Consider the following 20,036-nt stretch of genomic DNA (forward strand, 5'->3'; position numbering starts at 1 on the left):
GAGCAAGATTTAACAACAAACTTATTTTAATATCATAAATGTCAGATTGAGAATGTCATTTTTCACAGAATGTAGATTAGTTTGACACAGCCCTAACCTCCAATTTTGGACACGCTAACTTATTAAACAATAATCTTTCAATGTTTGTACATCAAATAAATAAGCAATATGATTTTTTTCCCTTTCAAACTTGAGTTTTGTGAACTGCCATCTTATCTAGCTTGTCTAGCTCATACAACCTCCCATCTTGCCACCTTAGTTTTTTACTATATTTGGGGTATTTACAGTACACATGCAATAAGTAACCTCAATTGTACCTGTGTATTTTTTATAAAAAAGGTTACCTAAATTAATTTATTATTGATTTGTCACTGATACAGTGTGTAATGTTGTTAGGTCAATACCATGCTAGGGAGTTAAAACTATGATAGCATAGTGGATTTCTTTCTTTCTTTACTTCCCTATAGGAAATCTTCTATGCACCAGAGCTCATCTGTAAATCTGACTTGACTAACTTATAAATATGTGGATGTCATCCTGTGTTGCTTGACTTACATTGGCCAGCCCTCTCCGGTGGAGACAGTGAAGAGTGTGAGGAAGGCCCAGAGAACGTTGTCGTAGTGGAACTCGTACTTCTTCCACTCCCTGGGCTGAGCGGCCACGTCGTCCCTGTCATACTCGAGGAACTGACCCCTGATGGAGGGAGGGAGGAAGAAGAGGGGAGAGCACAACAGTGAGAGACAGGAAGAGAGAGAGAAAGAGGTGAAAGGACATATACTCAAAAGAAGAGTAAGAGATAAAACAAGGGTGAGCATGAAAAGTAAAGGCACAGAGAAAGAGAGAAACATAGGAAAGAGGGAAAATTAGATATAAAGGAAGACATAGTAGTGAGTCAGCATATTGATAAGTCATATACTGATACTGTGTATTTTTTTTTTCTTACAAATCTATCAAATTAAAATCTAAAATACTGGCAACAATAGTAATGAGAAATGTATTTTGTTAATTGTCTAATTTGTATTTCTAAAATACAGAAAATAATATTTGAAACTGGGATTGCAACATTAATGAAAATTACCCTTCTCCCTTTTAACTTTCGGTTAAAAGTAAAAAAAAATAAAAAATCAAACAAACATAACATTAATATATAATGCTGAAAGGGTGTGAGTCTCTTAAAAGGGCCTCAAATTGGGTCTCTATTTATTGGATATAATGATGCTTTTAAGCCTTGTTTGATCCTAAAATTATGATATCACAGTTTGTCTAAAAGAAAGCAATGGGATTTGATGTTAAGAGTAAAAAACCCTTGATCAGAGTATCCTGTGTCACCTCCGTTTTAAGTCCTATTGACCATGTTCACACGTACATAATATTTCAGTCATTGCTGTTTTTAGGATTCAGTCTTGTGCCACCTAATTTGCAAATTCCTCACAGCCCTCACAATTTTTTTTACGTGTTTGATTTGTTCAACTCCTGTCAAGATCCATCTGGTTTGGCTTGACAGTACAGATGTGCAAAAATTCCAGTATATTATCCTGTCTTAGTTTAGTCTAGTTTAGTTAAAGCTACAGACATGGAATGTTTTAACATTAAAATAACAATAAATAAGTAGGAGATGTTCTACATTATCAGTCTGTGTCTGTGTGTGACCCTGTGTGTAGATGCCTAAATCCCCCCTTTTGCCTGTAATTGGCTTTTAGATGACTCAGTTCTCTGTTGTGTACCTGCAGTCCTTCTCCAGATCCTTGGACTCGTCGGTGCAGTAGAAGAACTTGCCCTTAAAGAGCTGCACAGCGATAACGGCGAAGATGAACATGAAGAGCATGTAGACGATGAGGATGTTGAGGACGTTCTTCAGAGAGTTCACGACACAGTCAAACACAGCCTGCAAATATCCATGGGCACAAGCACACGTGTATGCCCACACACACACACACACACAAACACACACACACAGATCAGTAAATGTAAGGAATTCATACACTATGCACCTGTACTTGTATGAAAAGTCCCTCTCTCTTTATCTCTCTCTCTCTCTACTTTATTCCCATATAGCATCACTCTGTTTATCAGCTTGTGCTGTGATCACTCACTGAGATGAAGTGCTTTGTCTATCTATCGTGGCATGTGTGCAATCTATCCAATGAATATGCTGCCGGATGAATGATCACCATCAAGGCTTTTGTCTCCAGTGTAAAGGACGGAGCATATTGCCCCCCCTGCCAGCCTGTCTGCTGTCAAGCCACTTTGTCTAAGTATCCAAGAGACTCGTCGACTTCTCTGCCAACTCTGATCTATCTCAATCATCTCGCTTGTATTACTTCAATAAGGTCTTTTATCTTTTTTTTCAGATCCATTACTTTTGTCTGATCAGCTGCCTTCCCCCACACATCAATCGATGTGTCAAGATCGCATCAGAGCAAGGAGTTGAGGGGTCCTGCCTTGACGGGAGACACATTTGCATTTTTCTCATTCATTGCTAAAAAGCAAATGAGCAGGCCCTGACAGGTTATTATATTAAGATGGACAGTGAAGGTCTGAGAGGTCACAACACACCTTCCTCAGCCCTACTGATGTGATTAGCTCATCATTAATATAGTCTCTTCAATATTGTACTGAATGCTGATGCCATAGAAGAACCGTTTCTGGTTCCACAAAGAACCTTTCAGCATTTCTGCACTCCTTTGCTTAGACACCTGCATTGTGTTTTTGTTTATCTGTCCTTGTATACCCTCTTTTGCAAATGCACAATATATATGCTATGGAGGGGTTTGGTTATTTTCAACCTTTTATGGTTCTTTGGGATATTAAAAGGCTCTTGAAAGGTTTTTTGTGGAACCAGAAATAGTTCTTCTATGGCATCATCACTCTCTAGTTCTCTAGAATTAGTTTCTAGTTTGCACCTTTATTTTTCTGTGTGTAGGCCATGATCTGGTTCCTACCATATCTTCCCAGTTGGCTATATCTCTGAGTGATTTCTTTGGTTTCTATTTTTCTCTTGTAGGCTGATTGAAGTGGATCCCATTATAATAATATGGAAGCACTCTGGACTGTGTCATTTTGCATTTCTAAAGTAAGCGATTTTCTACACGCAGGTAAGTGGTATAACCTCTGTATGTGTGTGGCTTGAGACGTATAGCAGCATCAGTTAATGTGTCATCCACCATCTGTCCACAGCCAAGCACCAATAGCTGAAGTCAAATGTATGTGCGTATGTGTTGGGACTCAGAAATATATCAATACGCCTCTGTGCGTAGACCCACTTCAGTAAAGAGACCAATATTAAGTCACTTAAAATGACAACACCAGATTGTGAGACGTTTATTCACTCTAATTTGTGTGAACTTAACTTCTCCCGTTCCTCCACTACACAGCACACCCCCAAAGGTCAAAACTATTAAAATCTTTCATTTCGACTTATGGGTGTGACTGTTTCAAGTTGATATAGGCTATCCATTCCTCCTCTATTTAAATGCATTTGACTCGGGGTATTGTGTGCGACTAAATTGTCACCGGCCATGGCACCAGCTGCTCTGGGTTTTCTTCAAAATGGACTTGGCAGATGACAGATGGCATTACTGTACCTTGAGCTTGGGCAGCCGTTTAATGGTCTTGAGAGGCCGGAGGACTCTGAGAACCCTCAGGGACTTGATGGTGTTGATGTCCTTGCCTTTAGTCCCTCTGCGCAGATTGAAAATACTGTTAGCTTGGGCAGGGAATTTATGTAGTGAGAGAGGAGGTTTGATTGCCTCTACTCACTGTCAGACATCTGAGACACACAAGCGGGTACATACACACAGGGACACTCTCTCTCTCTCTCTCTCTCTCTCTCTCTCTCTCTCTCTCTCACACACACACACAAAAATAGCCCCATAATCATGTAAACCCTCTCATCCCAGCCCACAATAACAAAGGTTGATTAGACTACATATATATTCTGTTAGTAGAGTACATGCATGTGAGTAGATATGCTATTCTACAGAAACATATCAATCATATAAAGGGAAGACTTTATTTCTGTAGAATAACATACAAAATTCTTAGAATTTGTAGAATAAATACACAAAGAATCAGCCCCTGGGTCAGGAGGCGGCTTCTTTGCAGGAACCACTGCTGTCAGTCATGGCAGTCGCTGCACAATTTGCTAACAGGTCATAGAATGGGGGTTTAGAAACTAGCTATTATGCTAATAATATATAGCTGTGCCGTCATCCATACAAACAGTGACATTAGCCAAGGACAGTGGCAGAGGAATTGCTAATTGACCAGTGGCACACACACTGTGGCTGTTTCTACGTCCTCGATAAAGAGTGTTTCACTTTTTGACAGTAGCCGTGGCAATTTGGTCCTTGAAAAAGAGGGACTGTTAAAAAAAGTAAACTTCAGAGATCAGAGAGGGAGAAAGCAAGCGTGTGTGTGTATCAATGTGTGTGTGCATATGGATGTGTGTACAGCCATAACTCCATGTGTACATGTGTGAAAAATGAGGACTGAGGAACTATTCCTAATGTAAAAATAACACTATTTAATCAAGCTACACATACACAAGCTATACACAGGCCATGAAACAATAAATATAGCTATATAATACATGCACACTATAGGCAATGCATTTCGAGTGGATACACTCTTCCTCAACTGATTATAATGTCCTGTGTGTGCTCACTAATCACGTGCATGTACGCTCAGAAGAGATTAGTGGTCACAGTATTTCAGCAGGTTTTTAAAACCTATGGCTCCTCACTCTGAAGCATCTTTTGCATCCTCTCCTTTCTTCACTTTCCATTTCTCCACACACACATAAGCCCAGATAAGTCAGCTCATGGTGTATATCAATGTGGATGCAACTGAAACCTCTAAATATACTGTGAAATGATGCCTGGGTGGCCAGTGGGGTGTATGGAGGACCAAGGGACTCAGCAGAATACACTGTGGGTGAAAAAAATAGGGTATTGCACTTTGAGGATATTCATTTTAACATCTAATATTGCAATATAATATTTAATCATGACTTGAGATAAAAGTCCATACTAACTAGTGAGGGGAGGATTTCTTTGTGAAGAGGATGTCAGAATTATTAAAAGTATTGAGGTCACTGGGCAATTGACCCATGTGCACAAGTCTCAAGTCAAGTTTATTGAGCCCTTACATATTACTAAAAATAAACTCAAAGCAGGAGAGAAGCATGGTTCCATACATTTTAGGCTTGGGGCCTTTTCCTTCTCAACGGAAAACTGTAGCTCTAACAAAATGGCATGCAGCTCCGATGCTCTGATGACTTGGTTACCCTGGCATGCAATCCGCTAAGTCAATGCCAGTCCTCGCCATTCAAGGACCTCAACACATTTAGATGGCGAGAACAGTCTCCCAATAGCTTTCAGAAGAGCCGTGGGCTAGGAAGATGTAGTGCCTGTGAGTATGTGTGTGTGTGTGTGTGTGTGTGTGTGTGTGTGTGTGTGTGTGTGTGGGTACGAGGTTGTGTGTTCACATCAAAGCAGCGCAGATCAACACTGATTGCTTCATGTGCTCAGCAGCCAGGCATGTGAGGTCATCCTCAGTCACCATGACTATGGTCTTCTCAGCTGCCCCTTCTGAGAGCAAGGAGCATTTCCTGTTTACAGATGGGAGATCTGACATCCAATCAGTTGTGTGATTCACAACAGAGCAGAAGCACTTCGCCTTCTGTTCTTTACTCCCACGGCAAAACAGGATGCATGAGTCTCCTATCTGGCAGCTTTGCGTTTTACCAGGTCTTTCAATTCAATTACATGGGGAATTCTGCGGATCGTATTAATACATTTTTAGGATAAAACTCACCATTGCAAGTGTGTAAAAAGTGTGTACAGTTACAGAGTACAGTAGGTTTTTATGGAAAAAAATATTTTTGGTATCGAATTGTGAGTCTTTGGAGGGGTTTGTTCTCGCTGAGTGTACAGGATATAAGGAACACCTGTTATTTCAGTGAAATAGCCTGACCAGGTGAATTCAGGTGAAAGCTATAATACCTTATTGATTTTCCTATAAATCCACTGCAAAAATGAAGCAGAGATGTCAATGAAGGGCAGGAGAGGTGAATCCAGCTGCAGGCTATAATCCCTTCGTAATCTGACCAATTAAATCCACTTTAGTCATTGAAGAGGAGATATATATGAAGGCCAGGTGACAAGATAATATTTAAGCTTTGAGACATCTGATACATGGATTGTGCAAAAGGGAAGCGGCAATCACTATTAGGAAGGTGTTCTTAATATTTTGTACTCTCAGTGCAGATTCATACTAGTGGGTGAGCACCAGCTCTGTGTTGATCTAAACGCTGATCTTCTGAAAGCTATGAGGTGGAGTTCCCAATATTGTCTTATTGTCTTAATGTCCCAATATTGGGACATTGGGTCACTTCACTGAGAGGGGGACCAGGGAGAGGGGAGGGGAATCATGGCTATCCCAAGCAGCTCAGGATAGAGGCGCTGAAATTCCATTACAAAGGTTGATAAAAGGAAAATTTTGAGTTTGACATTTGGGGACAAGGGACAAGGGAGTCAATAACAAAAGGTAGATAGGGACAGTTCCCACCTGGCCACGCTTTGTTGCGATCTGATGAGGAAAAGCAATGATAAGCATACACCCAGACATACACACACACACACACACACACACACACACACCATACCATACAGAAACACATACGACACATAAATAGACCAACACAAAAGAACAGAAGAAATTATGACCGCCTCAAAGACAAAGTAAAACAAGCATATAAAGAAAGACAGAGCAAAATAAGCACTGTAAGCAGATACCAATATCACACAGGCATGAAGATACAATGATATTATGTAGCCTTACAAATTGAGAACATCAAAGCACATCATAAAGAAAACAAGGATAAGAGGCAAACAGAGGCACTTAAACTAATTACAAGTGCAAAAATCAAAGAAGTAGAAAAGCCTGATAAAATACTGAGATAAAATGATGAAAATGTGTGTTCTGGATGTGTAAAGTGAAAGATAGAGAGTATTCTGGAAGTGTGAATGTTGTTGCAGAAGATTCATGCCCTTCCATGGATGACAAGAAGACACTTCTGATAAGACATACAGATTTCGGGGTACAAGCTATGACTGGCCTATCTGCCACGAATGTGAGCAGTTGAGAGAGACGATCAGATGGACAGAATGGTGGAGAAGAGAAGGGCGGGAGTGGGAGAGAGGGAGGAGGGAGGGAGAGGAAGTGTGTCCATCAGATAACCCCTCTATGAGGGAATCAGAGTCTGACTCATCCATATCAGGACAGGAACACAGCACACTGTACTGAGCCAGTTCAGCAGCAGAATGCTGTCATACATGCAGCATGTTCAAGGATGAGCTGTGTATTAGAAGTAAGCAAGATACTGACAAAATATATTGCTTTTTTGCTATGAATATGTGGTTTCTGGTCTTCCCTCAATTCTTTTTCATCACTTGACATTTTTTAAGTCTTTTAAAAAAATCAATAAAGATGGCTAATATCTACATTTGGCTCTGGTTGAGTTCTTTGATTAGCAACTTGATTTGTACGCTGAATATTATTGATAGCACTAGAATCCGTTGTATCTGTCTGGACCATCTTTCCCTCTTATGAAAACTTATGCATCTTTGAAATTGCAGTTGTTAAGAGCACATTTTTTTTCTCGTTCGTTGTGCTGCCCTACTCTGCATTATGTATATTATTGCTACTCGCACACATAAAATATATCAGAGAAATGAAAAACAAATAATTGCGGTTATGTAACCGAAAAAACAGATGTAACACAAACACACTTATGTAACACAAACAGAGAAAATGTCAATATGAATCTTTGATCGTGACTATGGCTGTGATGATAAGAATAGCAAATAACAAAGTATGGCATTTGTTCGAAAAATGAATTCGGCTGTGAGAGGAAGGCTGCAGACACACCTATAAACTCTGCATAGACAAAACTGGCTCAGAGGGACAACAAGATGGAGAGACCGGGAGATAGACAAAGACACAAACACAAAGACAAGTAAATAGATAGACAGACATAGAGAGCAGGCATTACCCCATAAGGCTCCTGAAAGCAATCCAAGCCACAAAAGAGGAAGATGAAAGGAAAGAGTAGAAGAGAAAAGACAGAGATAGAGTCAGCAACAGATAAAAAAAACACACAGAAGCATCAGTCTACAATCGGCCCAGAAAGAGGGGGGAATCAGAGCGACAGAGCGACAGGGAGCACTGCAGAACAGCCTTACACAGGTGACAAACTGGAACCGGGGAGATTTTCAGGACAGATTCAATATAAACACTAGAACTGGATGGAAAATAGTTGAAAGAGACTACGCCAGCTCCTTCTTACCCCGGAGACCCACACTGCAGGTCTGTATGCTTCAAGAGGCTTATTACCTCACTTTGTTGTTATGTGTGTGCGTGTGTGTGCGTGTGTGTGTGTGCGTGTGTGTGCGTGTGTGTGTATGCGTGTGCATGTGTGTGTGTATATGCACACACATCTGCGTCCGTATGTCTGTCTGTCTGTCTGCGCCCACAGCATATTCCTCTATGTGTGTTTGTGTGTATGGTACTTTTCAGCTGTAATTCTATGGGGTCAAACCAAAGTCATCATCTTTGTTCACAAACGGTGTTCAACTTGTAGCTGTATATCAACATCTATGAATGAGCAAAAAAGATTTGAAAAGAAGTTTGAGAAGATGCACGTTTGTAAATATTTAAACAGAGTTGTGATTGCGTTGTAGTATCTGTGTGTGTGTCTGTGTGCAGACACATTCTTGTGAACACAGTAACTCAAGAACAATACGTGATAGAAAGTTCACACTGCCCTTCAGTTAAAGTAAATGCCCTGTGCGCACGATGTGAGCGCACAGGGCATGGCGACTGATTCTTAGTAATTTTGTGGCCAGAGGCACCCCCGGCGCACCTGCGGCACAGTTGGGAAAGGGGTAGGATGAGGAGCAGGACTTTATCAGTGGGTGTGGTGGGCCTGGCTTCAATCATGACCCATCAAATCACCTTTTCCTTCCTGTGAAAAGCAGTGCGCTCTGCACCACAGTACTTTGACAATTTAATGATGGTCCATCCGGAGCAGTTCCGCCACAAAAACTTATCCTAAGAGGAGCCTGATGTCCTTGTGTGGGAGGTGCAGGATCGGCATGTGCTAATATATGCCACTTTAAATAAGATGCCAAGGGCAGATTATATTAAATTAGTTTGGGTGGAGATAGCACATTTGGTTAACATGTTGCTCTGGTCCAAGAAGAACCATTGCCAATTGTAGGAAACTGTTCAATATCAGGCAAAGAGTCACACAGAAGTTGGTGGTGAACCGCAGGGGCAGTTATGGGAGGGGGGGCATCCACCAGCTAATCACTGACTTCTATAAAGGAGGCAGTCGCCTCCACAAGCCCCATCCATCCGTCATGGTGCATAGTGACAGTTATATGTTGGATGACAATCCTTCACACCACAGCCAAAAGTGAATAAAGTTAGAATGAAAAGTTTTCTATCTTATTTTTTCCTGCTTGAGGGACTTAGTTGTCAAGCATACACCAAGCATAGTCAAATTGGCCAACACGAGTTTTGGTAAGCTTTTCACGCATTTTACATTTGGTAATTCTTTTCATTACAGTTAATGTAAAATCCATGTAAGCAAAGCTCACAATACCAGGAGCCATCTTCATCTTTTACTTGTCTAGTGACATTGTCACTCCCAGGTACTGCATGCTCACTGATATATATTGACATGATCATCCATCGGTGTTTGTGTTGTATGGTAAACTTTCATAGCCTGTCTACATATGGGCCAACCAGATGATCAGGTACAAATTTAGGGTAACATGATCAACTGTCGAGCTCAAGTTCAAATCCTCAGTGCGCAAGTCTGAGTCCAAGTCTGAGCCATTGATATTCAAGTCCAACTCAAGTCACAAGTCATCAAAATTGGGACTTGAGTTGGACTTGAATCCGAGTCCAGGACTCGAGTACTACACTGCTGACTATTGGGATAGCACTTGTGTTTATCTCCTTGTGTTTAATGTATCAATCCAACATCCTACCAGCCTTATCACCTTCTTCAAAATGCTTCTGCCAACCTCTGAACAAAGGAAAAGTAAATTTAGATACTCTTGGAGGTCAGTGGATGATCTAAAAAAAAAATCATCTTTATTGGTACATAAAAACATGTTTCGGCAGAAAAGCCTTAATCAGGCCTTAATTACATGAAAAAAAGACAAAGGATCTTAAATACCTAAGATTCCAATTCATGTACCTTGGTTGTAAGGCAATGTAACAACAGTTTGTTTTTTCTTATGAAATAACTCTGAACAAAACAAATTCTTTCCTTCGTGTCACAATAAAACTGTATTCATATTTCAAAGGCCATTAAATTGGCAGAGGACATTTCTTGTTTGAAATTGGACTCAGTCGACTCAATTTGTTTCTCTAAATCAATCCCAGGTTTTGGCTATTCTTTTTTAAGAGAAGCATGTTGAATAACATGGTCTCTCCAGAATGCCTTAAACGGCTCTCACATTACTCCAGCTGAGGAGGCATAAGGTAAGCTTCTATAAAGATCGCTGCTTTCACAGTGATTCCTTAAATCCAGCGTCTAGGCTGGAGTTTAGTCTCCATCTAGATAATGCTAGACTGTCAACTCAGATGCTTGTTTACTTGGTATAATTTACCTCAACAATGACTTAAGTGCACACACTGGTATTGTTTATGCTTCCAGAGTCCCAAAGATAAATTGGAAGAGAAGACTTGCTTTAGAAGGAGTAAATGGTAGACTATCTGACAAGTAAATAAACCGCAGTTAGTGATACTGTGTGCTGTTTAGTCCACTCAAAGTCAACACAAAATCAATGTGGCCCTATTGGCTAATTTTCTATTTCTCAATCACAACCAGCTGCTTGCTTTGGCACAGCGGAGTGGTTGATTAAAGAAGAACACCAGGGACAAGGCAAGAGGTGAATCCTGCTGCCCCATACAGTGTTTGCAGTGACGAAGAAATGGAATCAAAAAGAACACAAAATTAAGACTGAAAATTGCTTTGTTCACATTCAAAGATGTGTGTCTGCTTGTGCAAATCATTTCAGCACATTTACAGATGTTGATACACAACTACAAGAGGCAACACATTTGTGAACATCCTTGTGCAGGTGTACTAACATTGTAACTTCAGTTTGACCCCATACAGCCCATGATAACTCTCCACCAAGAAGGAACAACTATACATCGGCACTAAGACAAACCAACCACTCTCTCTTCCTTCCATCCTCCCTCCCTCTTTCCCTTTCACAATCTTACACTTATTAGCCAAACTGCACATGACCCATTAGCCCACTCGGAGGGAGGGGCTGTGGGAGAGTTTATGTAACATTGAAGGATGAGTTTTAGAGAGTCATTTGGGCAAAATAACTCCAGGCAGTGCACAAAGCCTAAGAGCTCACAGGGAATAATTGGATGAACATGTTTGTTTGTGAGAGCAAAATACAGGAGCAGGGGCACCTAGCTCCAGCTCCAGCCTGCTCCAGAGATGGATACTGGAAACTAGGTAACATTAGCTAAAAATACTGTGATACAACACAACAAAGCAATTTCTTTCAACATGTTCTTGTGGTTCTATCTGTCCTTAAAATAAATTACATGAAGTAAAGAATAAACCAGATATATTAACTTCATGCTGAGGCAGAATAATTCCCTTGTGTCACTGGAAAGTAAATGGCAACATTTTAAAATCAACTGTAGAAATAAAGTAAAAATTGACTTACGAGCAGGCGAAGGCCACCAGAGCTCCACTGACCACAATGAAGTCAAGAATGTTCCACAGGTCACGGAAATAAGAGCCAGGGTGGAGGAGCAGACCCAAGTCAATCATCTAGAGTAATAAAATGATATTAATAGAATAACAAAGACCATGTGAGGCAATACAGGCCATATACACTACCAGTCAAAGGTTTGGACACATGCATTTTCACATGCATTTTTCTAGAATAATAGTAAAGGCATCAAAACGATGAAATAACACAAATGGAATTAAGCAGTGACCAAAAAAGTGTTAAACAAATCAAAACTATCTTATATTTTAGATTCTATAAAGTAGCCACCCTTTGCCTTGATGGAAAGGCAAAGGCTTTGGAAAGAAATTCATACACAGGCATCAACTTCACTATTTATATTTGCCTAAAAAACTAATTTCAAGCACTTAAGCATAAGCCTTTAGATAAAATGGCTTTAAGTTAATGAAAAACATAGTACATTCAATCAGGTGTGTCCAAACTTTTGACAGGTAGTGTATATTATGTCAGAGATTTTATTTTGTTTATTAGGACTTGGCTAGAGTCCGTGGCTTGGATCTCTCATGATCCAAAAAGCATCCTGCACTAGCACAGAGTGTTATCACGCAGAAGAGATGTAAAACAAAAAACCCAATTAGCCATGCCACTGAACACTCGCCCACCACTGGCTCTTGCCTTCCCACGACACTGAAACACTTGTCCGTCTGCTGTCCACCGTGAGCTAGCTTCCGCTCGCAGCGCAAATCAAAGCAGAGCTGGCAACCCGAGCACAAGCTTCCTGTGGTATCCAGCATTTATATTCCGAGCGCAGCATCCAGCATCTTGACGGCTCTCTCACCTTAATCACCATCTCAAAGGTGAAGACTCCAGTGAAGACATAATCCAGGTACTTCAGAACCTGCAACAAGTGAGTAAGAAAATATCCTGTAAGATGGTTGAGGCTGTATAAATGATTCAGTGACAGATGTATTTAGTTTAAGACACTTTGGAATTGGCCCCAATGTGTTCCTCTGCCCTGTCAGAGATCTGAAGCCCTCGCAACTTTGTTCTTCCTTGAACAGATGCCCACACACGCACACAAATTCAAACAAATACACACATGCCCAAACACATGCACAACATCACCTCAGATTCCCTCTGTGCCCCCCCCAAGTAGAATACCAATCAGCTATGCTTGTCTGTCAAATGGCCAAAATGAAGGCTTGTGCGTGTGTGTGTGTGTGTGCATTTCCCCCTTTGCTCCAAACATAGGCTAACTATCATGCAGAGATGGAAAGAATTAGTCCGAGTGATAGAACTTGACCAAAAATGATAAAGAAAAAAAAAAAAAGATTGTGTTTGTGGTTCTTCTTCTGCCTCACCTCTCAACATGGGCAAACTGTCAAGTGCTATTAGGAAAAATTCTAGACATCTGACTTCCCAATCAGTCCTAATGAATCAGCCAGTCAGCTCGAATGAGAATCGAGAGCACACATTTGCATACAAGCACTGGCATGCGTATGTGTCTGACAGTCAGTGTGTCTGTGTGTAGCTCCAGATGTTTATGTATTAAGTCCAGATGCCAGTCTGACTCACGTTGTTGCGCGGTGCGTTGGCTTGTACGGGATCCTCGGCTGCCAGGGCGATGCTGCTCATAGTGATGACCATCAGGATGCACATTTCAAAGTAGCGCAGGTTGACGATGTAGTGGCATAGCCTCCGCACCCTGGGAGACCACACATTTGCATGCACGCACACACATACACACACACACACACACGCACAGAGCAGTGACGGCTCGCTAGGTACATTCATGTGTCATGTCCTCCCAAAACAGGCCATGCACAACAACACTCACATCCCTCTGTCAAAATAACGCACAAATTTGGAGATGTAACAGCCTCAGGGAAACCTGTGTGACTCAGCTTTATCTGTTTTAAGCGCTTTCTTTAACAGGATCAATATGTTCTGTGCACAAATAGTTCTAAAAAGCTTCTACTGGGTGAAAAATGTGTTTAATTTGTTTATATATGTTTCTTATAAAGTCGGCTTTTGGAGAGAAAAAACAGCCTAGTATTTCTTCTGCTAATGGTTATAATAATTTGACAATCATCTAAGTTTGCAATTGTACAATAATCCAAGAGTTTCATGGGCTATATGCTCATAAAACTTAAAGGACCATGAAAAAGAAAAACACAGGCAATACTGTTTTTAAAATTTCTACAAAGGATGAATGTACTATGAAGAAAGAGAAAAGGGTCCTCCTATTTGAACACAACTTGATTTTCTCTAATAGGTTACTAGCTAGAAGCGTGTGTCCTCACAATATGATTTGACAAGTGTAAGATTTGTTCAAACAAGGAAGGTCAGCCGTTGTTTTCTGTCATATTTTCAGATGAAGAAACACAAGTGCGTTTTAAAAAATATTCGAGGAGGCCATGTAATCACACTTGTAAGTCAACACTAGATCCAAATCAGGAGGAGTTTGAATTATGTACATTACTTGAAACTACACAAGCTTAAAACATATACTTATAGCTATAGTATATCTGTAGGTTGCAAAGTTGTTTCTTATGGAACTAAGGAAGAATAGATGTTACCTTAGTAACCACTGGGGATGCAAATATAAATAAACATACATTTACTCTATCTGGCTCTGAGTCTGAGGGATTCATTTAACAAGATGGATGCATTAAACAATTTGTGCAAAAGGGGGATCAAACTGATAAACCCACACCCTGTTAGCTGCCTTTTCCGGTCGCTATGACAAAAACTGGCAGGCAATGTCTCTATCCACCATGTGCTGTTTGTTAATTTTTGCCACAGTACATGGTGAAAAGCTGCTATTGTGCGAGTTTTAAAAAAATTCTGTTGACTCACACCGATCCCACATCATTCCCCTCCAATCACCTCCAAGTTGTGACTTACGGGTTGGTCTGCCCAAAGACAAACATGGAGCTGTAGGGCAGGATGTGTCTTGGCCCATTAGCTGCCTGCTCCTCCAGATCTTTCTTCTCCTCAGTGAGTGGGAGGTTGTCACAGTCTATGTTGTTCACTGGAGTGCAAAAAAAAACAAAACATAAAATATACAATTTTACATTCATTTTTGTAACACAAGCACAACCTCAAAATAGGTAATAGCCAGTCTGTTGTTGTCCATGGAAACAAGAATCAGGCTCTCGCAGTCTCTGTGCTCCCCGGCTCAGAATAAAATATAATTTCAAGTTGTATAATTATATTTGCTTTCCACATTCATACAAATGTATAATCAATTCCTCCTACTATTACATATTGCTCATGAGATGTTGGTTACGGGGGTATTGACTGAGCATGACAGATAAACTTTGAAAATCTATATTTGTACACTAGCACACTAAGAGTATAATAACAAATTAGCACACACACACACAACGACATAACACAGTTTGACATTCACTCTATTCCTTATCCAGGGTTGGGGAGTAACTGATTACATTTTAACAAGATTACAGTAATCAGTAGGGATGGGACGATATTCAAAATTCAATACATCACAATACCAAAATGTGTCTATACCCCACTGAGCAAAAGACGTGATTTCAACGTTGCGTCTATGCTTTAGCTCTCATATAGCCCAGGATCATTACGGCTATGTATAGACCTATTTTAGACCAAGCAGTAAATACATTATTACAATGAATAAACATCTGTAAATACCATAAATATGCACCAGAGAAGTCCTGTAGACTAGCCTACAAGATAATTATCTGAGCACAAGAAGTAATTTCAACATTGCGTCTATGCGTAGCTCTCATATAGTCCAGGATAATATTGTCTATGTATAGACATCTAATAAACTTTCACTTTTCAACCGCATTTAAAATTAATTTAGCCTAGACGGCTATGGCCATTTAGACGTGTTTTGAACATCTAATCAACATAAAATTGCTCAGTGGGACGTATCGTGGGACAGGGAAAATTAAACATGATATTAGCTCCATTTTATTCTGCTGTAGTAATCACAAATGAGACGGATCGCCCGTCACAATTTCACAAGCTCTCCATCCAAATTATATTATTTGCACTTTGTAATGACATGTTTAAATTTTTGTTTACATTCCTGCCAGCCAATGCCACTGCTAGAAAGATATGTGATGTAAAATTAAACTGTACAGTACCTTGCTGTCATTGAACTTGGTTGTATTGAATTGTGACCCCATATCACATAACAAATCGCCTCATATTACTGAGGAAAAGCAATCCAAATGTAATTGAAAGAATTCATTTTACAATACTAAAGTGCAGTAATCCAATGGATTATGCTGCTAATAGAATTGTTAATCAGCAACCTGACACCATTTGATTTTTCAACAGATTACACAGATTTACTCATCAATGAACCTTCCTAACCCCATAGTGATGTGATGGTGAGGTCCAGTACTCACTGGGTATGATGGTGGTTTCCCCAGGCGGGGCGGTGATGGTGACGGGGATGAGGATAGTGTTGCTGTTGAGGCCAGCCTGGCTGGCCCTGGTAGAGTTCTTCTGGTTGTCGGCGTCCTCTTGCTTTTCCCCGAGGCTCAGGCTGCTGACCAATGGCTGCACAGGACTGGAGGCAAGGCCGTCCTCCTCAGCATCTGTCAGTCTGTCCCTGGGGAGGGAGATGTGTACCTCATCATGGGCATCATCATACTCTGCTCTCAGGGTTTGTAAACTTTTTTCCGCCACATTAGATCCATATGAGAAATTTACTCCGTCTTCCTGGGAGATGGAGCAGAACTCATGTGGCGAGACACTAGAAGCAAGCTTTACTGCCATGCTACTCAAACACATAGTTGTATATGTTTATGTATGTATGCAGAGTGATATGGATAGTCTACTATTCCTAGTATGTCTTGCATAGTCTCTTTGCACTGTATGCAAGATCCCGTTCTTCTATTATACCTGTCAGTCTGCACTGTCAAAGTTGCCACTATGACTTTGTAAAAACATCACCACTTACAAATTCCTGTATGTTTACTGTATTTGGTGATGAAAGAGATTCTGATTCTCACCCTGCAGTATTTGCTCACCATGGGGATACAGTATGTTTCGTATAAAGCGGGGAGAAAGGTATGTGGTCAGTAAATTTAGCAAGCTGACAGGAATGTATTCAATAAGATCTATCAGAAAAGATAAACATATATACTTAGCATATAAAATAGTCCCCAGGGCAAAATTGAGGGAAATACCACACAAAATATCAGGCAACCATTTACTTTACAATAACCTTATTTCAGTGTATAAAAGTATTGTGCACAGTAATGCTCTAGTAGTACTATACAATCGTGCCTCAGCACCTAAGTGTTGCTGAATATTGTCCTAACATTTCTTGCTGTTCTAATTACTGAAATAAAGTTGTGTCTGATTGGGCACCAAGGTGACAGGTTATATAATATGTCAGCATTCCAGTATGTGGACTGCTATGAATTACCAGCAGAAAATAAGTTGGTCATTAGTCAACTGGTTGCCTATTTATTCAGTCCGTCAACCTATTCCTAATTATTCATGACTGACATCAGCTGAAACTATTTTGTAAGTACATATTTTATATATTTTGTGTATTTTGTGCTTACATTGTGTAGCTACGCCATTGTCAATACATTATTAGGGAGATTTTCATTACAGTAAATATTATAATGTCACCTACTTAAAATACTTTTGAATAGGTTAATACATAGGTCAGTAGACTAAAATAAGGTCACTGTAAAGAGTTACCAACTATAAAAACATAAAATATTACAATAATATCAACATATCCAAAGTATCTTATATTGAAAATATTTAGTATCGTATTTGTGGTCTTACCTATGACCTTTGGCACCATTTCTGTTCCGTTTACAGTCCTCCGCATCGAGTGTAGACTGGGCTCGGACCATGCGAGAGCAGCGCCCCTTCCTCTCTCCATTGCTGTCCCCTCCTCCTCCCCCCTCCTTCTGTCCTCTCCCCCTGCGCTCTCCCCTCGCCCCATTAGCCAGGGCCCCGTTCCCCTCTTTCTGCTGACGATGGGAGTGATGGTGGCGGTGCTCCCTGTCCTCTCCTCCTCCTCCTCCTCCTCCTCCTCCTCCTCGTACTTCGTTCATCCCCTCCTCTGGCGAGCCTCCCTGGTGGTGGTGCCTGTGTCCCTGCCCTCCATCGCGGCTGTGGCTCCTCTCCCCCCTCCCGTCTTTAGTCCTGGGACCATCGGGCTGATCTCTGCCGCGGCTGTGATGGGTGTGGTGCCTGCCTCCCCGGCCGTCGCCCGCGTCCCTGCTCTCCCCGTTCCTGTCGCGATGGCGGTGATGTTTTCTGGAGTGCGTGTGGAGGGGATCTCCCACCCCGTCCTGCTGGGGCTCCCCCGCCTCCTCCCTGCCTCCTTCCGGGGGCCGGGGTTTGTCGCCGTTCCTCGACTCCACCACGAGCGGTCTGTCCAGGTGGGTCTTCATGTCGGGACGCAGGTGGAGGGCAGAGGACACGCGGAGGCGCTCCTCAGGATCCAGCTCGTTGAACAAGGCCTCGCTGCTGGCCCTCATGTTGTGTCTCCTCAGCTGGTTGGTCCTCTGCTCCCAGATTGACATGGTCTTTGCTGACCGCTGCTGCTCCTTACTGCACACGGGAATCAAATGGACAGGACAGGGAGAAAGATCATGTGACAGTGAAAAACTAGTTTTACTTATCTCTCTTTCTCTTTTACAAGTCTGGTCCTTGTGGGGTTTAGATAAACATCACCATCCACTGTTTCATCCATAGTAATACCATCTTCTGTTACTAACCCGAGGATTCACATTTTAGATCAAAACTATTTATTTCTTATGACAAATCATCACAGTCAGTAAAGGACCAGACACAAGATGGTCTATGGATGCACCAGCACAAATGTTCACCATGGTAAACTTGTCATTTACCATGCTTGGGTGTAACATGGAGCAGTAGCTCAATTCCTCTACAGAAGAGTGCTTACTACTGTTTCATCCCAGGAAATGAATGGGTAAAATCAGTCTGTTGCTGTGGGTCCTCACATCGTGTCAGGACCCACCAGAGGGAGGGCAGTGACTCATTTTGGGTCCTCAACCTCAAACATTTCACACATGGTCATGTTTGGATACAGGCACAAAATAATGCCATCACACTCTGCATAGATAAATCTTCACCAGTGGTGATCAACATGAATACCATCTGTTAGATGATGTTATGGCTTGTCTGGGTAATGTCATTTCTGCCTTTTCTTTTTTCCACTATCTGGTGCCGGTGTCAATCAGACCTGGGACAAACATTTGCATTTGCAAATAAGTCTTAGCATTAATTTAACTGAGTTAACCTACATGGAGTACCAGGTGGGTGATTCAAACAGTGTCAAGTAAGCTGTCAATCACAGGATTAATTTCCAGAGCTTGATAAATGGGTTATGTGGGTTAAGTGGAAGGTGTTCTTTTGTAATGAGGTTAGCAGTTTGATCTAAAAGGCAAGAGGACCAAGGAATGTTTCACTTTTAGATAAAAACGCCTTGATAAATGTGGTATTGTTTGATTTAACAGTTAAAAAAAAGAAAACAAAAAACTCTGACCCATCTCAGCCACATGCCTACTTCAGTGACTGTGAGTGACAAGCAGAATCACAGGCATATTGCAAAGAGAGGAACCAGTAGACCTAAGCGACCCTTACAAAAAACCTTGAGAACCAGCTTTTCCTATTTTTGAGAAGAGGACTGGAATATCCTAACTATATCCTTTATTATTAGAAAAGATGGCCACCACAGAAACCACAACTATGGATCTGAACTATATTCACAAGGATCTGCAACACCCGACTAGAAAAGGACACCAAATTAAACTTCAACTCGTCTGACTGCTGAGCTTATATGCGGCCTACAAATCCTTAAGCTCCCAGCCTTTGCAGGAAGCAATAAAAATGAATTTATAGAAAGATGGTGAGCCATTCTCCAGAAATGTTCTTTTGAGTTGATGTTACTATTGACTGAAGAAGCCAAAAAAGGCAGATTCACAGAACTTGAAACACTGACAATGAAATGCTGTCTTCATATTTTACGTTATGCTTTACTGAATGGACCCAGATTTTCAGCCATATCATCTGGTAGAGATGCTACCTTGGTGATGTGTGCCTTTTCTCGTCAAATGGAGATAATCTGCTATAGTGTGATGCTCCAGCCAAAGGGTATTTTGTCACCCAATATAGCAGAGGCAGAAAATATAAAAAGAACAAACAAAAACAACTGGGGTGTCATTCAAAATCATCCCAGGG

The 20,036-nt window shown here is 41.1% G+C and overlaps 1 protein-coding gene across 1 annotated transcript in view; it reads right to left on the minus strand.

Annotated features, from left to right (window-relative positions):
- Positions 1 to 551: 551 nt before the first annotated feature.
- Positions 552 to 20,036, minus strand: part of LOC139662558 (voltage-dependent N-type calcium channel subunit alpha-1B-like) — a 132,854-nt gene continuing 113,369 nt past the window's right edge. The window contains exons 23-33 of the mRNA XM_071541241.1: positions 17,607 to 18,383; positions 16,205 to 16,410; positions 14,709 to 14,835; positions 13,377 to 13,506; positions 12,640 to 12,699; positions 11,775 to 11,881; positions 8,057 to 8,068; positions 6,571 to 6,591; positions 3,585 to 3,681; positions 1,725 to 1,885; positions 552 to 693 (exon numbers count right to left, since the gene is read on the minus strand). Of these exons, the coding sequence (XP_071397342.1) occupies positions 552 to 693; positions 1,725 to 1,885; positions 3,585 to 3,681; positions 6,571 to 6,591; positions 8,057 to 8,068; positions 11,775 to 11,881; positions 12,640 to 12,699; positions 13,377 to 13,506; positions 14,709 to 14,835; positions 16,205 to 16,410; positions 17,607 to 18,383 (1,840 nt within the window). The remainder of the gene's footprint in view (positions 694 to 1,724; positions 1,886 to 3,584; positions 3,682 to 6,570; positions 6,592 to 8,056; positions 8,069 to 11,774; positions 11,882 to 12,639; positions 12,700 to 13,376; positions 13,507 to 14,708; positions 14,836 to 16,204; positions 16,411 to 17,606; positions 18,384 to 20,036) is intronic.

The sequence above is a fragment of the Centroberyx affinis genome, unplaced genomic scaffold (genome assembly GCF_046629955.1).
Source record: "Centroberyx affinis isolate AG114_WGS23_722 - 3 ecotype Tasmania unplaced genomic scaffold, CSIRO-AGI_Caff_v1 ptg003840l_1, whole genome shotgun sequence".
NCBI classification, from domain to species: Eukaryota; Metazoa; Chordata; class Actinopteri; order Beryciformes; family Berycidae; genus Centroberyx; species Centroberyx affinis.